Genomic DNA, 24,153 nt, shown 5'->3' with positions numbered 1-24,153 from the left:
CATATCACCATGGTTCAAGAAAGTAAGCAGGGATTTGGCTGGCTGTTTTTTCCTTCTCCAACAAACATCCCATCTCAGATCCACATGACTGCTTTAATTCTTCACATACAGATGGGGAGGGACAAGGATTAGAGTTATAGCATGGTAGGGTAGATCAGACAAGGGATCTAGGATGCAGTTCATAAAGCTCCTGATAACACTTCAATATCTACGTAATAGAACTCACTATGCAACCAATGGGATGAGTGGCCATAATTTTCCTGAGTACCACAGGCTTTCTGTTTTGCTGGATTTTTTTTTTAATTTTAAAGTTTTAGAAAATGTTTGGTGGTAAAGTTTTGTAAAGCAAAAAAAAAAAAAAAATCTCTTATAGACTAAGTGTTGGTTCACAAACAAGCAGATGAAAAACACTGGAGGAAGTGACAGACTATTAAAATAAAAAGGAATAAGCAATGATGAATCTAGAAAGAAAATGTTACTACATGGTTCTTAAGGTACTTAGAGAAAACTATCATAAAGGAAAAGCAGGGTCGTAGGCAGAAAGCATAAATATACATGTCACTAATAATTAAGAAGTATGTAATTGTGGGAAGAAATGAATAAGAGTCATCTACCATAGAGAAAGAAGCAGCTGCTTGTTCCAGTAATCCCACAAGTCCTGACTCAGTAAAGTACTTTCCAGAGCAGATACCTTCTTCATCTGGGGATACCACATCATCTGAAACTGCAGATTCTTCTAAAACATTAGATGAAATATTCTAGGAGGAAAAAAATGTTTAAGGCTTGTGAAATGGAATTAATTTCTTAACATGAAAGATGTATATGAAGAAGTAATTGACGATGAAATATAGCTATCAGCTTAAGTTTTTTCAAAAAAAGGGTAGTCAATGCAAAGATAAAAAACAAATCTCCAAAAACTTTTTGTACTGTGAAGATGACAATAAAGTGTAACACCACTGCTAGATAACTTTTCCATTAATAAAAAGTTGCAAGAAAGAAAATTAAGAAAAATTATGGGCTATGGAAAATCATAATATCACAAAGAACACCTACGGAGACTTAAACAATCTTTACTTTTAATTTAATTGATCTTGCTAAAACTCTCTTTCAGGGAAAATAAGGTACAAAAATGGTACCTTGGCTTGCCTAACATACATCAAGTTAATGAGAAAACTCAGGTATATTAAAAGCCCTCTTACCCAATGAGATTGGGATCAGCCATAATTTCTAAAAAAGAAATGATACCTACATACCTTAAATATTTGATTTGAACCTAAATATTCACAGTAGATATACACTCATTTGTCAATTTCCTGAAGTAGATCTAAGGCCTTTTCTTTGTGTATGGGTCTTGAGATCAGAGTTCCATGTAATCTCTCTTGACTAAATACCCACAATGCAACCCTTATTTAAGATTTCCAGTTTTGGTTTCTTTAGAGTAAAACTTGAACTTAAAAGATTATCAAATTATCCTAGACTTCTTGGAGCTTTTCCCCCATTCTTTCTTTATTTGTCTGATCCCTTTGCAAAACATTCAACTTGGTTTTCCGAGAAACAATAACTCACTTTCTTTTTGCATTTAGATTTATCAGAGAACATAATATTTAATTAAATTTTGTAACTTCCCAAACCTGGCCTTAACAGGTTTTAAGAAAAGCAAAGCATAACTAACTCTTGGTAAGTAAAGAATTCAACTAGTGGGTAAGGGGGATGTAACCGTACTAGAGCATAAACTATCATCTCTGAGTCATATATTAGCATATTTATACAGGGAATGGAGAATGTTGGTTTACCTGGTATTTTAATTAAAAGCCAATTAAGAGTTTCCACTGAATTCTGATTCTCAATATTTTGAATGTATTTCATAGATGCTACAAAGTCCACAGCAGTATAGGCAAAGAGAATAAATATACACAGCACTGATAATGCAGAGGTAAGAAAATGTGGAAGAGAATTAACGAGAAATATACTTTAAAAATGTATTAATGAAAGTGATAGTGAAATGTTAATTCATCTACTGAAGTATCGCCTTCAGTCTTTATGCTTTCCTTACAAGCTGAATGAATCTAAACACCAGTGAGAAAAGTTAAATCCATAAAAGGACATACCTTGATTTAATGTAAACCTGGCAGATTCCTACCTGAAATGTTACACATCCCACAGGAAGATACTTCCGGTCCTCCAGCATGCTCAGATATTCAGCAACAAGTGCTGCTGAGTGAACGAGGCACTGGGCAGCTTCAGCATGATTGCTGCGTTCCGAGTGTTTGCCAGCCATGTTCTGCAACCAGGTCAGCCGCAGGTCTGGAGAGGTCTGGTACCCCTTGGCAATTCTAGTTAGAACAGAAATTCTTCTCAATTAGCATTTGCTTCCCAAGCTGGAAGGGAGTTCAAATTGCTTGTTCAGTGTTTAGGTTTCTGTTATTGAACACAACCTATTAAGACAAGTTTTTGGGTAGTATGAAAATGTCTTTGAGTATGCTTAGAGAAATAACTGTGGGCCAATGGAATGGTAATATCAGTTTTTTGCAGTGGGGGGCTAAAAAGAGGACATTTTATATGAAAATCTGGACACTAAGGAAACAATCAGTAAGGGAAAAACTGGGAATTTACATGTTTATTATGGGAATATAAACAAGTTTTGTATTCAAGGAAAAAAATTTATAAAAGATTGTTTCACTGTATCATCTTTGTGCCTTTAAGGAACTCCAAAACTGTAAAAAGAGAAGGTCATATGGCAAAGAAAAAGTCAAGTTTTACTTACATCTTTTAAGATGCAACAGGAATTACAAAATTCTCAAAATACCCTATAAATATTATTCTATAGGCAAAATCATATTTAAAATCAGCAAAATTAATACTGTAGTAAAATGTTAATACACTGTATTTTCTTCCTAAAGAACTGATGTTTACATTTAAAATATGGATCTTGGGCCTTCCTAGGAAATCTAGGGCCCAGGATGCCAAGGTGTTAAATGTGTCATTATTTTAAATAATCCTCTTGTTTTTGATAATCAATAAATATACCGAACAATTATTCATAGTTCTTAAAAGAAGAAGTGACACAGGAGATCTGATAAAGCACATTTTGACTTTTCAATTACCATTAGAAAACAACAAATAATTTTTGTATTTTTTTAATCTCATGTTTTCTGTGTATTGGACTAATTTAAGCCCCATTATACAAGGTGTAAGTGAATCAAACAAATGTTACCTGTACATTAGATCAATCAACATTTCAGGATCCTCCTGGTGTTCCTTCATTTTAACAGTATCAGAAAGGATCATATGGAGATTGAAAACCAAATCTTGGACCTGTAGCAGAGAATTGTATGAAAAACATCCTTCAACTGTTATTCATTCACAATCATTAAATTAATTTGGAAGATATTTCAGATAAGCATCTAAAGATTTCAAAACAAATAATATGATTTTGATATAGTTCTAAAGAGTCTGGGTATGCTGGGGTAAGATGCGTGAAGGGTAGTAAACTTTATACAAATTGCTCAGCAGACTGTTTTTTCAGTTCTCTCACCCAGAAACAAGTAGAACTGTAAGTAGAAATAAAATACATATAGGGATATAGGGAATACAGGAAAAGAACACAAAAGGAAATTTTCTCCTATGTTTCAGATTTTCCCAAAAGGTAGTTTGTAGAAACTTTAGTTTTTGAGGCAAATTACATTAATCAGTGGGAATAGTTTAATCATAAAGCTTTTTGTTTGTCCATACTGCCTAAGTCTAACATTATTTTGGTATAAATTCACAGAATTAAACACCAAAGATATTAACCATGCTGAGAAGGAAGGGTGGCTTATTAAAACAAAGAGATTCAGCCCTATCTATGACACACATGGATGAAAGAAAAATGTAGGTTCCTCCAGCTAAAACCAAAGTTTGATCTAACAATTTGGAAAATGCCTATTTACAATTCCTGTTTCAATTAATGCTCTAAAAAGTAGCATTTCTGACCTGATCAGGAAATGTTGTCTCCCTCAATTCCAAGTCTTCTTCAGCATATGTCAGTATAGTCTTTAGAGAACGTCTTAAGAATTCTTCATTAAAATTCTGAGATGTGCCCACCAAGGAAGACAGTGACATGGTTACCTGCATTTTAACCCTGGCAAAGTTCTGTAACAGAGAAATTGCCAGGTAAACATTTAATACAGGAAAGCTTAAAGCGAAAAAGTATTTTTTTTTTACTTCCTAAAAGGAAAAGGTTAGTAAAAAAAAAAATACCATTCTATGCAAAATATTTTTGAAAAAGTAATGAAATGTTTATATTGAAATCTTATTTTTAAAAGGACATAAAGCTTAGAATCTTGCTGTAATAATAGCCTACAAAAGGGGGTAAAAAATAAAAATGTGTGTTAGACTCGAATTAGAAGTTGTGCCTAGACTTTACATTAATCTATTATGAGGTATATGTTATTAATAATAATACCATTTTTACAGATGGGTTAAAGAACTTGACCAGCATCACAAAATTCTTAAGTGTTAGATGCGGTCTTTGCATTCTAGCCCCTTTCATTAGGTCCACTGCTATGAAAAAATAACTCACATCCTGTATAAAGAAACTTAAAGGTAGAATCTTTGGAGTGATGCCTATAAGAGCTTACATTCTTCCTTTTCTAGCGAAAATTCATTTCTGTTGCACCATTCCCCATTGTGAAACCACTCTTAAGAGGTTATCAGTGACAACCTAGTAATCGCCAAATCCAAGATACTTTTTTGTCAATATTCTACTTGACATCTCTGTATATTTAAATGTATTGATTACTTTTGCCTTGAAAATTGCCTGCCTTATCTTCACTGGTACCACTTTATCCTGATTTTTCTATTCTTTATCCACTCTTTTTCTGTCTCCTTTATTCCTCAGTTGTCCTTCTTAAATATCACTGTTCCCAAAGATTCTGTCAAGAAACCTTTTCACTTGTCATACTCTAAACAGCCTCATCCATTTCTCTGCCTTGGACCAGTACAGATACATGTCTATGTCTTCAGTTCATATTTCTCTCTTGAGCTCCAAGATGTTATATTTTACTAGATGGTTCCTTATGAATGTCGCATGGGTACCTCAGTTTTAACACTTCTAAAATACCTTCTTGGAACTTCCCTGCTGGTGCAGTGGTTAAGAATCCACCTGCCAATGCAGGGGACACGGGTTCGATCCCTGATCCGGGAAGATCTCACATGCCGCGGAGCAACTAAGCCTGTGCGCCACAACTACTGAGCCCATGTGCCGCAACTGCTGAGACCACGTGCTGCAACTACTGTAGCCTGTGCGCCTAGAGCCCATGCTCCGCAACAAGAGAAGCCACCGCAGTGAGAAGCCCATGCATTGCAATGAAGGGTAGCCCCCGCTCGCCGCAACTAGAGAAAGCCTGTGTGCATCAACGAAGACCCAGTACAGCCAAAAAAACAAAGAAACAAACAAACAAACAAAAAACACCTTCTTTTCCTATTGATTAAATAAATGGTGCTACTATTCTTGTAATCAGTCACTCAGGCCAAAAATCTAGGAGTCATTCCATTGTCATTCTCCCCTCTCATTATTCATACCATAAATCCAACCCACACTAACCTCTAATCTGTTCCAATCTGTTCTTTCTCCATTCCCAATGCCATTTCTTTAGTTTATGCCCTTACCATTACTGTAATAACTTCTTAATCAATCTTTCGGCCTTTTTCTCACCCCTTTTTCTCTCTCCCTGATGCTATAAGTAGCATCAGGGAAATTTTTGTAAAATGTAAATCTGAACATGTCAGTCTTCTTCTTAAAATACTCCAATGGCTGTTCACAGCTTTGAGGATAAAATTCGAATATCTGACCAAGTAAATATGTCAAACTATATGGTGGGAACTGAGAGTATAGTGAGAAACAGTGTCTGCCCTATGACAGCTTAGTACAGACATGTCAATTACAATTTCATCTCTTATTATTCTCCCTTTGAGCCATAAAAATTAAGAAGTGCTAAAAAAGTTTCCTTCTCTGCCTGTTTTCTACTTTCATCTCAATGCCTTTCTAATTATCTATGTGCCATTTTCTTTACCTACAAAGTTCTACCCACCTACTTACCCATCTGATTGGGCAATTCTTCATCCTTAGTTCAAGCATCTCCTCTTTCTGAAAATCCATCTTTGAGAGCATAAGCTCTTCTTTTTTTTTCCAACGTCATTTTTTTTTGAGCATAAGCTCTTTTTCTCTGTGCTTACACAGTCCCCTGTGCTTACCTCTCAGTATATTAATAGCAAACACTTATGGAGCATTTGCTCAGAGCCAGTTACTGACATAAGTGTTTTACTTAATTTATATAATCCTCACAAAACCATGTGAAGTAAGTACTTACTATTACAATTATTAGCTGAACATTAGCTGTTCATCTCCTACCCTAGTAGATGTTAAGCTATTTGAAAATAAGGACTGTCCTTTTATCTATGTTTGCCCAATGCCTACCACAGTACCTAGAACACAACTTAATACTTAGTTCTACTAGTATTTCTTGATTCTATAAACTATATAAAATCACTGCCAGTTAAAAAACTACCTATTCCTTTTTAGAGGCACTACCTCACACTAAGATGATAAATCATCTATTTTCATCCTATTATATAAAGCTTTCCTAAAATAACAGAAGACTGAATCAAGAAAACTCCAAGTGTAGTCAAATTTTAGGGACTTTATTTCAAAAACTAAACAAGATCCATAAAGTAACTAGAATCTTCTGTTCTGAATTAGGAAAGAGGACTTGGTTTCCAGTAAAAATAGGATAGTGTGAGACAGCAAGTTCCTACTTCTCCTGGATTTCATATAAAAATAAAAGATGGGGCTTCCCTGGTGGCGCAGTGGTTGAGAGTCCGCCTGCTGATGCAGGGGACATGGGTTCGTGCCCCGGTCCGGGAAGATCCCGCATGCCACGGAGCGGCTAGGCCCGTGAGCCATGGCCGCTGAGCCTGTGCATCCGGAGCCTGTGCTCCGCAACGGGAGAGGCCACAACAGTGAGAGGCCCAAGTACCGCAAAAATAAATAAATAAATAAAATAAAAGATGAACAGAAAAAAATCCATAAACTGTATTTCAGCAAAATGAGGAGACTGATACATAATCGATATATTAGAAAAATGCATAAGGGTTGCCAAGACAAGCTAAATAGGAAGCAGTTTCAATGGAAGGCAAGGAGGGGATAGTAAAAAGTGAGGAATCCTAGGGTGCAGATTTAAGAAATAATGGGAAAAATACTTCTTTTAAGTAAGAAACTCACTTTGAAGTGATTAAATACTATCTGTCTTGGAAACAAAATGACCTAAAAATCTGGAGGGACTGGTTAGAAACAGATTGACCAGAAACTTTAGGAAGTTAGGTAAGATGAGTATACAACAGCAAAATCCCATGACAGACACATTCCTGAAGGAATGTCCTATAAATACCTGGGCCAATATAAACTATCTCATTCTATGTAGAGTAACAAAAAGGTAAAGAAGATCAGTGAAACACCAGGTAAGAAACACTTAATAGGAAAATATGGTCATGAAACAGATGAAAATTCTAATAAAATATTTTACCTTAAATTATAAAAAATTTATGAAGCCATTCACTTTAGAAAGGAAAAAAAATGGCAGAAATAAAAGAACTCAAGGAAAGCCACTGTGATAGCTAAGATTTTCTTTCACCCCCCAAGAACCAATATTCACTAGCTTGGTGACAATACTGCCTCCACTGAGAATGCATGATTAAAGAAATAGAGGGCTGAAGGTATTATATAATTATAAAGGTAATCACTAGAACAATACAAAGTTTCTTAAATGTAATGAAGGCTACACCAAAAAAATAAGGTGAACAGACCATAAGTGCAAGATGAAAACAACCAACAAATTTTTTTAAGGAGAGAGGTGGGGAAGCGTAACAAAATAATACAACACAACTCTAGGATGTATCTGATAGAATAACAAGTATGAAAAGGTTTAATTCAACTTAGAGACTGGATTACAAGGCAAAATCCAACTCTATGTTGTATATGAGAGGCATGTTTAAAATAAAGTGATTCAAAAAAGTGAAAACAAAATGATAGGCAAAGGTAACCGAAGACACGTTCAAATTAGAAAGAAAGCAGAGGTATCTTAATACCATACAAGACAGAATTCAGGCCAAAAATATAAAAATTTTAAATGAAACCAATTCAGGGTCTTTTTCAATTTTAAAGGGAATAATTCATGGTAAGATATAATAACTATGAATAGTAGTTATAAATATACCAAATAGTTATGAATATCAATTTACCAAATAAGACCTAAAGGAGAAAGAGACAGTGTGCAGGCTTTAAATCATCACCTTCAGTCCACCAAATGGACCAAAAATAAAGAAAAACAGAATAATGTAATTAAAAGGTATATCTGTTTAACTCAATACTCTGAAAATAAAGAGTACCCCTTCTTTTTAAATGCTTGCATAACATTCATTAAAAAATTACATGATTGGACACACAAACACACACATCCATACTACCAAAAAGGAGACACAGTATATTAATTGTATGATCACTTTGCAATAAAACTAAAAATTATCAGGAATTCCCTGGTGGTCCAGTGGTTATGACTCCACACTTTCACTGCTGAGGGCCCGGGTTCAATCCCTCGTTGGGGAACTAAGATCCTGCAAGCTGCAGCATGGCCAGAAAAAAAGAAACAACTAAAAATTATCATCAAAACTTTAAAACTTCGGGTTAAAAAGAAAATATAAACTGAAATTACAAATATCTACAAACCAAGAATACTGAGAATACTACATATCAGAACCATGAGACACCAAAAACAGTGCACAATGGAATATTCTAGACCTTAAATACTTACATGATTAAGAATAAATGAACTAAATATTTGACTCATAAAGTTAGGAAAAATACAACACAAATCTATTATCAAATAAAAAAACATAAATGAAGACATGGAATTCTTCAAAGACTGGCATATAATCATAAAATATCAAGCCAAGATATTTAACTTTTAATTTTCCTTATGACTTTCATTTCACTTAATGATAATAATTAAAATTTACAATAGCTCAACATTTATATTCTAAATCTGTACTACTACACATTGTTTTTAGTAATAGGAAGTAAAACTGAAGATTTGGACTTTTATAAGATGTCCACAGAATGAGAAATAGAAAGACAAATATTAGACTCAAAACATACCAAAAAAATTCCATGCTCCCCGCGAACCCATTTAATAGTTATCTACAGAAGTTATATTTCCTAATGAATCAAAGATACAATCCTGAGATGAAACACTTACATTCCCAATCTCAAAGTTCTGTCTCATAAGTAGGTAAAGGGAGGCACTAGCATGTGACCGTATTGTACCGATGCTACTGCTACAGTGCCGGAGAAGCCGGAGGCATAAATCAGCACACTGCTCTGTCTCCTCTTCAAACAAGAGTTCAGGGAACTGTAAAGAAACAACACCAACACTGAATTTATGCAGTAAAAGTTCCAGAGATATGTCAATATAGCCTGATGTGGAGATTTGTTGGTGTAGCCCAGGAATTAAAAGAATGTTAAGGGACAATATTTACTAATGGTTAATAACATGGCCCACAGAGCCAGACAGACTGGGTTCGAGTATGGATTACACTAGTAATACGGCCTTGGACATGTTTTCTCATCCTTAAAATGGGCCTAATAATGTTATCTATGTGGGATTGTATGACTACCTTAGATTAGATAATGTGCATAAAACACTTACTACTATAGTAACTAACATATAATAATTCTGTGAAATGTTTTTTATTATCACAAAATAGTATATAAGTTATTTTCACTGGCTCAGTTTCATCAACAGCTCTGCATTCCATCTTATAAGATGACTAAGATGAAATAGCTACCTTCAAGTATTAAGAATACACATTTCCAGAGGAAAACAAACATAGGAAATAAATATTTGAAGTAGCTGAACAAACAGCAAAAGCACCTTCCTTTCCATTTACCATAGGATAAGCTAATTTCAACAGACTGAACAACTTATACATTGAATTCTTGATAAATCAAGTCAATAAGGGACAGCCAAAATAAAATGAAAACACAAAAAGCCCCGTATTTAAAATAAGCTATTGGGCTTCTCTGGTGGTGCAGTGGTTGAGAATCCGCCTGCCAATGCAGGGGATACGGGTTCGAGCCCTGGTCCAGGAAGATCCCACATGCTGCGGAGCAACTAAGCCCATGTGCCACAACTACTGAGTCTGCGTGCCACAACTACTGAGGCTGTGCGCCACAACTACTGAAGCCCACGCGCCTAGAGCCCGTGCTCCGCAACAAAGGAAGCCACCGTAATGAGAAGCCCACGCACCACAATGAAGAGTAGCCCCCCCTCGCCATAACTAGAGAAAGCCCGCATGCAACAACGAAGACCCAATGCAGCCAAAAATAAATAAATAAAATAAATTTATTTAAAAAAATAAATAAAATAAAATAAGCTAGTAATTTCAGGCCCTTCTCCACATCAGAACTACTCTTAGAAATTCCAAAACGTAAGCAGTAGAAAAAAGGCAAAGAAGAATCATGAGTCTTAGGTTATTACTAAAATTTTAACTATAAGTATATTTAAAATATGATCAATGTATGTGTCAAATGATCTTAGACAATGTTAATAAAGAAAGCAAAGTCTGACAAAACAGCAGGTTCAAAAATAACCCACCTTTGAAACCAGGGCTCTCTGGGTAGCAAAACAATGTTGTAGATAAACTGCACTTTGATTACAGGCCATGCTATGTAGTAGCACTTTCAGCACCCCACCAAGGATGCTCTCTTTGGATTCTGTTAAAGAAACTGTCTGCAATTTTAAAATAGATAAATAAAATAGAGATGTTAACTGCAATTTGGTTAGAGAGGGAGAATATGTATAAGTAACAAATAAAAATTTTAATAGGAAAAAGATAATGTAGGATCTAGGAAGACCTCAAGGAAAAGAAGCTGAGACGGATTTGGATTAAAAAAAAGAGGTGGAGGAGAATGAATAGGTTTTAAATGAGAAAAGAAGAGGAGCAAGGTCATAACTTCTAGGATCTACTGATATTTAAATGTAACTATATGGTTCAATAAATACTTTTTCCCCCCAACCCTAACTTATCAAATCTATACTACTTTAAATTCCTCTAACTTGTGTTCTTACCTGGACAACAATCTCTAATGTATCCAAAATGATTAGATTTGCTTCAGTAGCCAGATTTCCATCAATCAGTGCTTCATGTTCAATCTCTGCTCTTGACCTAATACAAAATATTATAAGAAATTATATTTATCTTTTAGAAAAGCCAATAGATCTGCAATTCAAAAAAGACTTAAAGATGCACAGAAATAAAAAACCTTGGAACCCTTTTGCTTTTTCAGGGGAACCATTTTTCAATATTTGCCTGAATGCAAAGTTACAAGAGAATAAGGAAAAAGACAATATTTTGCATATTTTAAAATGTTTTGTTTTAACCTACATTTTTTCAACCATGCCAGTACAGACTTTCTCACCCCATTACAGTGCTACAGTGCCACTAAAGGCATAAATATTTAGTTTTCAGAGATGCAGCAAACACAGGAAAAAACTTTTATTCTGAATGGTATGTAGACACTAGGTGGTGCTATGTGGGCTTGTATTTAGGGCTGCTTTCATGTAAAGCAACATTCAAAATGTTTAGTATTCATATTACTATTTCAAGGATTTTCAACATATTTATTTAAGATAAAAGATCTTTTTAAAAATAAAGTTTTGCCTAATTTCCCCAAATTTTTGATACAAAAATTTTAGTACAGAAAATGATTTAACTCTTCAGTGAGACTCTGGACGGAATCACTCATTAGAAATAAAACAACTTGATGTAATGAAGTGGTTTACTTGAATACTAATATTTACAAAAGTATTATTTAATGAAAATAAAAAACTTAATAACTATATATGATTTATGAGTAAAGATGACATTTGTTTTAGTTGCAATACATATACAGAATCTATATATTACATCCAAGTAGACAAAAAACCCATAAATCAAAGCAAAAATAAAAGGATATATTAAATGCTAACTTTTCAACGTTCTTAGATGTTAAAGTCTGAATCTTTATTACTGTCACTAAAGAGAACAGTTCATGAATTTACATTTTATAAATTAAATTTAAGGAGAAAAAACAGTATAGTTAGAATTAAATTGGACAACAAAATATATAATATTCAAACTTAAAATTCCAGCAAGATTTTGTGAAGAAACATGACAAAACAAGATGGTTAAACAAAAAGAATGAGGAAAACACCAAAAAAAAAAGGGCTCCCTTAAAACTTAGTAAGGTAAGCAAAGAGAACACATTATACAAATGCAGAAATAAAGCAACATACTAATAGCATAGTATCTTGGTGCTTTTTGATTTCTAAAAAACACAACACGTGGAAAAATAATAAAAGAAACGAACATGGACAGAGAGAGAGGACAGAAATGCAGAAACTCAAACTTTAAGAATTTTTAACACAGTTATATTCAGTATCTGCATTCCCTAACAAATTCATACATTGAAAACCTAATGCCCAAGGTAATGGTGTTAGGAGGTGCAGTTTTTGGAAGGTGATTGGATAATCAGGGCACAGCCCTCAAGAATGGGATTAGTGCTTCTATAAAGATGCCCCAGGGAGTTTGCTTGCCCTTAAACCATAAGGGGACACAGCAAGAAGTCTGTAACCCAGAAGAGGGCCTTCACCAGACACCAAATCTGCTGGTGCCATGATCTCGAACTTCCCAGCCTCCAGAACTGTGAGGAATAAATTTCTGTTGTTTAAAAGTGACACAGCATGTGGTATTTTGTCATAGCAGCCTGTAGAGACTAAGGCTGTTTCTGACAATGCCAAACTCATCTATATGGTACTGACCCTGCTGCTTCTCTCTCTGCTGGCTCTCACAGGGACTTGCTTCCTGTGTTTCATGATTTTACTGTCTGAGAGCTAATATTTCTTGAAGTTCAACTGTGAGAATCCTCTAAAGCTTGGGCTGAAGATGGTTCTCAGGGTGGCCAACCATCCAGGTTCACTTTAGGACAGGACTGGGAGGTTCCCTGGGACGTGGGACATTCACTACTAAAATGAGGAGTACTAGGCAAACCCAAATGAGTTGGTCACCATATGCTCAAAGCTGTGGGGGTCAATCAAGTTACTTGAGAGCTAACTTGTAATTACAAACTATCAGGAAAAAATGTTAGCCCCATGACACCTGTAATGCCAAGTGTCAAGCCAAGCAACTTTACCTGTGGTTACCTGGGCAGTGAGAAAGGTTTACTTCCAGTTCCCCTTAGGCTGAAGATGCAGTCCTTTAGGATTGTTTTTGGCGGTAGGGTGGTCAGTTAGTGTACCTAGTTTGTCTCCATGCTAGAAACAGAAGACTTGTAGAGTGTTTTGTCTTTCTTTATATTTTAAGCTTTAAGAGGGCAAAGATTAGTTTTCTAAGTTTTTGTAATCCCTGAAATATTTAGTTCAGTGTGACACCCAAAATATATTTAAAAAATAGTTGCCAAATGCATTTTCCAAAGGGGATTGTTGGAGGAAAATAGAGTAACATGTGAATATGTAACCTTTTGTTTTTACTATACCATATGAAAAATTCTTCCCTCAAATCATTTTTAATCTAAAATTTAAAACTAAAATATAACTATTTTGTCTTCTAAGATGTGAATGCCTAATATATAAAAAATAACACTAAAAGTAATCATTTTCCTCTGTATTTGAAACTCAACAAACCCATCAGTAAGATAAAACAGAAGGTTAAATTACTTGTCAAGCTTCTCAGTGTTTTGACGCCAGTGAGTCATATCCTTCCTCCACCTCAGATTTTCTTGACTCCCAAAGGCACTTCCAGATGGGCTTCTCTCTGTCAAACAAATTTCAAAACCTTTTTTTAATGTTATTTCAGTCAGACCACATACATGTATATTTGCAAACATATAAGAAATCCTACATAATGTTATTAATTTTATACACAGCCACCTTATCCTCAGTACAAGTGGAAAAACCAACCAGACAATGGTGCTTTTTATTAAAATTTTTCACAACAGTTGCAGAAGATATATATTTGCTAAATGTAATATAAAAAAAACAAACATGCTTTTAAATAAGCAAACTTTCTAATACTGACTTTCCCAAAGTCCTAACCATGGTTTATAAGAACACGCATGATATGATCTTATTTCCTCCCACTCTTGTTTATACTACCATTATTGTGTGTGTGTGTGTAGTTTCACTACATATGCTACTGATTTAGGATGTGCGCAATGGTGGTTGTTCCTTTTACCTGATTGTTTTTCCCACAGATTTTCACTGGCCAATTATTCATCACCTCTGCAGAAAGGCCTTCCTCAACTCTCTACCACTTCCTTTCCTCTTAATTTACTTTCTTTCTCTCCATAGCACTTATGACCACAAGAATATAAGCTACTTAAGAACAGAGATTATGTTCATTTTGTTCACCCCTTTATGTCAGGTACTGACAAAGTGTCTGGCACATCCTGAGAACTCAATAACTTTTTGTTTAATAAATAAACAAATTAAGAAGGATTGAGGGGCTTTCTTGGTGGCGCAGTGGTTAAGAATCCGCCTACCAATGCAGGGGACATGGGTTTGAGCCCTGGTCTGGGAAGATCCCACATGCCGCGAAACAACTAAGTCCGTGCGCCACAACTATTGAGCCTGTGCTCTAGAGCCCGCAAGTCACAACTACTGAAGCCCACGGACCTAGAACCCGTGCTCTGCAACAGGAGAAGCCCCCCAATGAGAAGCCCGTGCACCACAACGAAGAGTAGCCCCCACTCGCTGCAACTAGAGAGTAGCCCCTGTTCACCACAACTAGGGAAAGCCCACGCGCAGCAACGAAGACCCAGCGCAGCCAAATAAAATAAATAGAGATAGATAGATAAATATAATTTTTTTAAAAAAAGGATTCATAAAGTATTATTTATTTTGGTCCACAGAAGGCAGGACAGAAGGAAGATAGGGGCTTTCTCCCAAGCGGTTTCTAGGATGGAAGGCAAAATGAATGGTACGGGCTCCTTAAGGGGCAGCAGCAATAGAACTGATTCATACCAATCCAGCAGAAGTGGAGAAGGCATTGAGAATTGTGGAGAAATATAAACAATAGAATCAAGTCATGACTTCAAGCTTTCAACTAGAAAACTAATGCTCCTTTTTGAAAACCATGAAGCTTTAAATTGGCTGGGAAAATGGAAAGAAAAATGAAAGTAAAAATTCAGAGTTCAAATAGAAATTTTAAAAATATTGAGAAACAAATATAATTTGACACACAATAAAGGACATGTCTGGATACTCCTTCTGCTTTCTCTCCCTTTCGTTCCCTTTCTTTCTCTCTTTACCTCTTTGATTTTGAAACCTCAGTCTTTAAGAAATTTTGTGAAAGAAAGCAAAAAGATATGTCTATATTAAGACAGTTAACAAAATAAGTAACTGTGATCTATTTTCATTTTTATCATTAACTTTTTTTCCATGAAATTGTCTCTCATCTCCTTGGTTAAGAATGTCTATCATTAGATGACCTAGCTTATTAAGTATCCAAATATATAAGAATTGCAAAGGTTTAATTTTTCAAAGACAAGAATTTCAATTCTTTTTTTTAAATTGAAATACAATTGACATATAACATTATATTAGTTTCCGGTGTATAACATAATGATGCAATATATGCACATACTACAAAATGATCATCACAAGTCTAGTTAACAACCATCACCACACATAGCTTCTAATATTTTTCTCTTATGATAAGAACTTTTGGGCTTCCCTGGTGGCGCAGTGGTTAAGAATCCACCTGCCAATGCAGGGGACACGGGTTTGATCCCTGGTCTGGGAAGATCCCACATGCTGCAGAGCAACTAAGCCTGTGCGCCACAACTACTGAGCCTGTGCTCTAGAGCCCACGAGCCTCAGCTACCGAGTCCACGTGCCACAACTACTGAAGCCCACCCGCCTAGAGCCCATGCTCCACAACAAGAGAAGCCACCGCAACGAAGAGTAGACCCTGCTCGCCACAAATGGAGAAAGCCTGCGCACAGTAACGAAGACCCAATGCAGCCAAAGATAAATAAATAAATATTAAAAAAAAAAAAAGAATTTTTAAGATGTACTCACTTTGCAACTTTCAAGTATACATTTGTTAACTAGAGTCACGGTGCTATAAGTTACATCCCCGGTACTTACATATTTTATTACGGTGAGTTTGTACCTTTTGATCCCCTACACCCATTTTGTCCACCTCTACCCCCCACCTCTAGTAAACACCTATCTGTTCTCCGTATCTATGAGTTTGTGGGGTGGGGGTGGGGGGTTAAGATTCCACATACAGAACTTCATTTCTTACATTTAAACAGTGGTAGCTGTCCAAAGGCCACAAGTTTAAAAATGTAACAAACATATCGGTAACAGCTCCACTCTTTCCAACAGTAAGCCTCAGAAAGAGCTACTGTATAATATAAAGAACACTAAACTGGCAGTCAAAAGATCTTGGTTCTATCAGTTTATAATCTTAGGCAAGTTATTTACCTCTGTGAGTTTTATTTTATCTTAAAGATGAGGATAATTATTCATTAGGCTTTGGTAATAATTAAATGACCTAGAAAGTTAATTTCCATACTTTATAGATGGTTGTTGTACATACTAAAAGAGTTAAAAGAAAATCAATAGGTACATTGTAAACTGTATATAACTGAAGTGAACAAACAGTGCTCTATTAATTTCAAAGGCAAAGACTTTGTCTTATTCATTATTAAATTCCAAACACACATAGCATATAAAAGATATTTAAGTTTACTTAAGAAAACAATCACTAAGTTAAATGGCCTATCAAAAACAATAATTAAAAAATATTCATGTAAATGTACATTCACATTTTAAGTCAACAAATATATATCGAGCTGTTAGCGAATGTCATGTACACAGATGACTAAGCCATGTCCCTGACCTTAAGGAGCTCTCAGCAACAATATTACTTTAGAATTTGCGAAATGTTTACACACACATGGTCACTACAAAGATGATAAGATCAACACTACCTTTTAAAATCTCAAAACAATCACAAATGGATGAGGAAGGGGAAAGTGGGGAGATTAAGTGACTTGGCCAAAGTTATACGGCTATTGGGTAGCAGACCAGGGATTAGAAACAGGTTTCAAATGCTACAAAATTGTCTTCTCTTGCTGATATTTGAGTTTAATGGGCAATATCTTTGCCTTATATACAGGGTATATTAAATCACTGCAAAACTAGGAAACTTTTAAGAGTAAAAAGTGATGCTACATAGAATGGATGACCAAGAGAACCATAATGTAAACTATAGACTCTGTATGATAATGAGCATCAGTATAGGTTCATCAGTTGTAACAAGTGTACCACTCTGGTAGGGGAGGTTGATAATGAGGGAGGCCATGCATGTGTGTGGGGACAGAGGATATATGGGAAATATCTGTACCTTCAGCTCAATTTTGCTATGAACCTAAAACTGCTCTTAAAAAATCTATTTTTAAAAATAAAGGATGCTATTAATCACACAAGGGCAAGAGAAACAAACTGAGATTATCCAGAGCAAATTGTAAGTATGCTCACCCTACTTAAATAGGAATTCTAACGTGCAAAGAAATGGCTATTCGAGTTAATTCACAGTTACATTTAAAACACTATTGTAAAAGTGTAGAATTGTCACTGAAGACTTGCAAAAATGATCACTGTAATAGTGTTCAAGGAAACTGAAAAAAATTCTCACCAGAAGGAGAAGATACTGTGTACATACCAAGCTGTCCTCGGCTTCGGCGCACCATTTCTTGCCTGGCACCTATGCTTCCAAGAATAGCTTCCTCAAGCTTTGCTCTCATGTCCTTTGATTTCTTAAAGGTCAAACTATTCATTCTTTCAAACACTTTCTTTCCCTAAAATTTAAACATTAGAAAAGAAGACACATTGAAGAAATTTTCTTCTTCTTTTCCATATTATGTTTCCCCTCTTGTTCATCTTTGCAATGGCACAATGATCACTTACTTTGTACTCAAAGCAAGATACACAAAGATAAAGCAGATCTAATAGCCGGTTTAGCTGCAGGACTGAGAGATCTGTAAACCACTTTTGTAAAACTGTCTCATCTGCATTCTTGAGAACCCAAAGCAGACAGATCAAAAGACTCCGACTTGATTCTGCTGAAAAGGTAGTGTGTTGCCTGCCACTCTGAAAATAAAAAGCAGTAGAATGAGACACAAAATGATCAAAGACCATTTCTTTTTTTCAGTTGTCAGTTGTTTTCTTCTAAAAGCAATACAACAATTACTTTAAAATTAAATATTTCAAAAGAACAATCTGGGGCTTCCCTGGTGGCGCAGTGGTTGAGAGTCCGCCTGCCGATGCAGGGGACACAGGTTTGTGCCCTGGTCTGGGAAGATCCCACATGCCGTGGAGCGGCTGGGCCCGTGAGCCATGGCCGTTGAGCCTGCGCGTCTGGAGCCTGTGCTCCGCAACGGGGAGAGGCCACAACAGTGAGAGGCCCGCGTACCGCAAAAAAAAAAAAAAAAGAACAATCTGATTTAGACAATACTTGTGTAACTCATATAGAACCTTAAACTTAAGGTCCTGACATTTAATGAACCTTTCCTAGCAATAGAAGATTGCTTTAATCTATGACAGGGCTTCCAGCAGACTATAAACGTTAACAGAAAACATAAAGGGAAAAACTAAAAGGTCCTATTATTAAAAACTAAGATATATACCAAAGACTATCAGACACGATATAAATAAAGGAAAAAAAGACTATAAGACTATTTTAAGAGTATTATGTGATAACAAAATGTTTATCAGGTTTAGAGAATCACTATTTCCTATCAAGGGCCACTGACAAAAGGAAAAAGTCTTAGACCACATATAAGTAAAAAGTATTTTTACTTAGAGCATATAAATTTAAGGTAATATTCCCAACCTTTGATTTGTATTAGTATACAGTGTGTGAAATACAAACAAAAACTAAAACTAAGAACTTGTTTACAGTACCATTTATTGAATATTTACTCTCTTCCAGTCATCATACTGAGCTCTTTGCGTATATTATTTCATTTAGTCCTCCAACAACATTACTAAGCAGGTTGTATCATCTCAATTTTACAGACAAGAATGCAGGGTGACAATAATAATAATGATGATGGCAAATAATGATGATGGCAAAACATAACAAAATTTGAAATGTGCTAAACACTATGCTAATTGCTTTTTCTTATTTAACTCTCTCAACAGTTTTATGAGATGGTATTAACTATTGTTATTTCTAGTTTACAGGTAAGGAAACTAAAGGCTAGAGATTAAGTAATTTGCCCTAAATCACATTCTAAGAAAAAGTAAAGCCACAATTTTAGTCCAGGTTAACCAGACGCCTAAGCTTATACTCTTCACCATTATACTACATTCTAATATTTGGTTAATAAATATACTAAATTATAATAAGAAAGCAGTGGATAGGATGTTGAGAGGAATTACAAAGGAAAGCCATGACCTCAACTACTACCCTAATCTCCCCTCTCTCATGCATGATGGTTTCCCTTGAAACCATCTAAAGAGATAAATATTATTACTTACTCCATTCTACAGACAAGAAAACTGAGACAAGAAGTAGTTAAGTATCAATATTTTGTGAAAGTATTTTGCAATAAATGGTGGAACTGGTATTCAAATGCAGAACGTGTGGCTCCAGAAACCAAGCCCGTATCCACTATGATTACTGCCTTTAATGGATGCACACACATGTAAATAAATTCACATACATAAACTCACTTAACCACTATGCTATACTGCACCTGACCTGGACACAAATAGCTTTGACTCCCACCCCCAAATCCACAGTCTCTCTCATAAGGAAAATGCTTCTTTATTTTAAAAGTAAGCACTTTCTATAGCAGAACTTTCAGGTATGCATAAATATATTGACTAAATTCTCAGTGACTGATTTTTTAAAACAAAATTTTAAAATTATACCGAATTCGACAAACAGGTACACACTAACATTTCCTATACCCCCACATAAACTGCAATAACACAGTGACACAGTCTGAAGAAAGTTGGACAAACATGAAAAAGACTCAGTAATGAAAAGATGTCAGGTTTCCCCCAAATTGTTTTACAGGATCAATGCAATTCCAATCAAAACACCAGCCAGGTTTTTCCTGGAAGTTGACAAACTAATTTTAAATTTAATGGGGAAAAGCAAAGGGCCAAAAATAGCCAAGGCACTCTTGAGGAAGAACCAGGTAGGATGGGGGACAAATTTGCTCTACCAGATAGCAACATTTACTAAATAGTTAGAATAATTAAGACAGCTCGATATTGGCATATGGATAGACAAATAGTCTAATGAAATAATAGGAAGCACACAAAAAAATCCTATGCATATATGAAATTGTGACATATAACAGAGCTGGCACTATGAATCAGTGGTGGAAGGATGAATTATTCAATAAATGGTGTGAGATAACCAACTTCCCTTGGGGGAAAAAAAGTAGACTCCTACCTTGCACTATTGTACAAAAAATAAATTCTGGACAAAGAAAGAACTTAAATGTTAAAAGGAAATATAAAAGAACATATTTGTAATCTTGGGAGTAGGACAGAATTTCTTAAATAATACATAAAAAGCGTAAACCATAAACCACAAAAAGATGATCATATTTGCTTACACTGAAATTGAGAATGTGTGTTTGTTCATTCAATTAATAAATAAATAGATACATAGAAAAAGCACACCATAAATTAGTAGAAATTTGTTGCATATAAAACCAACATATATACACTACCAAATGTAAAACCGATAGCTAGTGGGAAGCTGCCGCATAGCACAGGGAGATCAGCTCAGCACTTTGTGACCACCTAGAGGGGTGGGATAGGGAGGGTGGGAGGGAGATGCAAGAGGGAGGAGATATGGGGATATATGTATATGTATAGCTGATTCACTTTGTTATAAAGCACAAGCTAACAGACCATTGTAAAGCAATTATACTCCAATAAAGATGTTAAAAAAATCACTATGTTAAAATGTAAAAAAACCAACAACAACAACCTGAGATTTGTATCCAGAACAGTCTTTCTCAATCAAGTTTCTATGAGAGAATTAAGCCCTACAAAAAACTGAGGGGCTGTTTTCTCCATTCTCTCAAAGCATTAAAAAAAAAAAAAGAACCTTCTGGTTTGGTATTACCCATCAATGAATCTTCTGTGAAGGAAGAAACCACAACCCCAGGACTCTTATTATACATACAAGTAATACTGCAAATACAAAGTCTAGTACAGAGTCATGAACTAGGCACACAAAGAAGCAATACATCATGAGTGAGAACTGACAAAACAGATAACAGAAAAAGGTACATTAAGACTTGAGGTATTGACATTATCAGAGACTATAAAATAACTACACTTTCTATCCACCCTTGCCCAAAAAATAAGATTAAAAATCTTGACTGGAAACTTGAAAATATAAAGAGAAATGTTTTATTGAAAAGAAACAGCAGAAACAACAGAATTTAGAAAACTGAAAAAAATTTACCCAATAACCAAATTAAGAACTCAGTGGGTTGGTGTAATGTAATATCAGGTATAGTTAAGGAGAGAATTAGTAGACTGAAAGATAGATCAAAAGAAAAGTGCCAGCATGAAGCACAGGTTAACAAAAAGATGGAATACACAGAAGAGTAGAGACAAAGATTATTCAATAAAAAGGACTAACATAAGTTTAACTGGAATATGAAAGAGGAGAGACAGAATGGATAAGAGGACATATTTGGACACATAACAGCTGAGAATTCCATAGAACTGAAGATGCTGAATCATAAATTTAAGAAGTCAAAAAAAGCTACCAAGCAGAATAAACATAAAGAAATTCAAAATTAGTCTCAACAACTGAAACCACAGAAAGCCAATTTTAAGGAGACTATCAAAGAAATGACAGAGAAAAACACAAGTTATTTTCAAAGAAGTAACAGTTCACCACAGCTGGCTTCTCAAAAGTAGCAACAGAAATGAGAAGACAATGGGAACAACGTCCTCAGCAGACTGAAAGAAAACAGAGGAAACTCAGATGCTACTTCTTAAAAAAGGAATCCTAATGAAGGTCAAATAAAGACATTTTTCAAAGAAACACAGAGAGTTCATCACCACAGAATAGAAAATTCTAAAGGATGTATTTCACAAAGTAGAAAAACATCTCATAGAAATCACAAATTTGAGAAAGAATCAAGAGCAAGTAAAGTGGTGAACACATGGGCAAATCTAAATAATTGATTCTATATAGCCATAAAAAAATGATGATGTCTTGTGAGGTTTAATGATACATAAAACTAAAGATAGCATTTAAGTAGAAAGAAAGGTAAATGAAGTCAACCTGTTTTAAGATCCTTCTATTAACCAATGTGAAAGTAAAGGTAATGATTAATATTAGGTTGAAATTTAAGAAAGCATATTCTTATTTGTAACATAATCACAAAAAGAATAGAAACAGAATGTATGACTTCCAACCTAGTAGAGAGGAAAAAGTGGAATGAGGAAAAAATAGAATGAGAAAAAAATGATCCAAAAGAAGATAATAAATGAGACAAAAAGAAATACATAATAGGGGTGAGAAAACATGAAGTAAAATTAAAATGTTAAGTACATTAATTTAATTGTACTAAATGTAAATGGGTTTTAAAACTCTAGTGAAAGACAAGGATGAATAGACCAGATTTTACAAATATAAGACAAACTCTAAACATATGCTGTTTATAAAAGACACATTTAAAACATGAGAAAAGGGCTTCCCTGGTGGCGCAGTGGTTGAGAGTCCGCCTGCCGATGCAGGGGACACGGGTTCGTGCCCTGGTCCGGGAAGATGCCACATGCCGCAGAGCGGCTGGGCCCGTGAGCCATGGCCGTTGAGCCTGCGCGTCCAGAGCCTGTGCTCCGCAATGGGAGAGGCCACAACAGTGAGAGGCCCGCGTACCACACACACACAAAAAAAAAAACATGAGAAAAAACAATGAAAGTAAAAGGATGGAAAAACTCATGCCACACACACACACATATACACACATACACGCTAAGCAAAAGAAACCTAGCATAGCTATACCAGTATTATACAAAATTGACTTTAAGGCAAATAAAAAATAAGCATTACAGTTCATGTTGACAAAAGGTACAATCCATCAAAAATATAACAATTTAAAATTAGATATTTCATAATAAGGCCTCAAAAGAAATAAAACAAAATCTGACAGAATGACAAGAAGAAATTACACCACCACAGTTGTAGTGGGATATTAGAAAAAGTGAACAGAATTCAGTAAAGAGAAAGAAGATTTAAACAATAGGATTAACAAATTTGATGTAATGCATGTAATGAATAAATATAGAACATATAACTAACAAATGAAGAATATGCATTCTTTTCAAATATGTGAGATATTTGCAAAAACTGACCACGTACTAGACCATAAAACCAACTCCCACAAATATAACAGATTATGTAGAGTAAGTTCTCTGATCATTCAATTAGGCCAAAATCAGAAGCAAAAGGATTACTAGAAATTTTCGTATGACTGGAAATTCTCAAACAAAAACAATTTAATAGCCCAAAAGTCTAAAAAGAAACCATAATGAACTTAAGATATATTTTGATGACTAATGAAAATGTTACCTATACACTGTGGTATGTAACTAAAACAATAATTAAAGGAAAATGTTTATGATTAAAATATGTATCAGAGAAGAAAGGATGAAAATTAGTGAGTTAAGCATCCATCTCAAGAATTTAGAAAAAAGAACATCAATATAAACCAAAAGAAAGTAGAAGACAGTAAATAATAAAGATAAACATTCAAAAGTGAGGATCAACACTGACCCCAAATTGGTTCTTTACACAAACTAAAGAAATATACAAATTTCTGTTGAGACTGATTTAAGACAAAAGATATAAAAAGCCGGTCGCAGAAATAAAAATGTTTATTTCTACTATAGATGTTATAGACATTAAAAAGATCATAGAAGATATTTGAAACAATTCTGTATGCCAAGAAATTTGAATAAATTTCTGCTAGAATAAAATTTATAAAAACCAGTGTAAAAAGAAATAGAAAACTTGAAC

At 34.9% G+C, this 24,153-nt stretch overlaps 1 protein-coding gene across 5 annotated transcripts in view; it reads right to left on the bottom strand.

Moving 5' to 3' along the window:
* Positions 1-24,153, bottom strand: part of DOCK7 (dedicator of cytokinesis 7) — a 200,521-nt gene that overhangs the window by 25,263 nt on the left and 151,105 nt on the right. For 4 of the 5 annotated variants that reach the window (XM_081224735.1, XM_081224736.1, XM_081224737.1 and 1 more), the window contains 10 exons: positions 18,051-18,233; positions 17,806-17,941; positions 13,788-13,884; positions 11,163-11,259; positions 10,689-10,823; positions 9,291-9,443; positions 3,973-4,131; positions 3,215-3,315; positions 2,141-2,333; positions 615-758 (listed from right to left, as the gene is read on the bottom strand). In XM_081224735.1, coding sequence (XP_081080861.1) covers positions 615-758; positions 2,141-2,333; positions 3,215-3,315; positions 3,973-4,131; positions 9,291-9,443; positions 10,689-10,823; positions 11,163-11,259; positions 13,788-13,884; positions 17,806-17,941; positions 18,051-18,233 — 1,398 coding nt within the window. The remainder of the gene's footprint in view (positions 1-614; positions 759-2,140; positions 2,334-3,214; positions 3,316-3,972; positions 4,132-9,290; positions 9,444-10,688; positions 10,824-11,162; positions 11,260-13,787; positions 13,885-17,805; positions 17,942-18,050; positions 18,234-24,153) is intronic. The other variant, XM_081224739.1, reaches the window with a different exon arrangement.

This window comes from Mesoplodon bidens, assembly GCF_964165515.1.
Source record: "Mesoplodon bidens genome assembly, chromosome: 2".
Classification (NCBI taxonomy): Eukaryota; Metazoa; Chordata; class Mammalia; order Artiodactyla; family Ziphiidae; genus Mesoplodon; species Mesoplodon bidens.
Note: the sequence above shows the minus strand (reverse complement) of the source record. Positions and strands in the feature narration are given on the sequence as shown.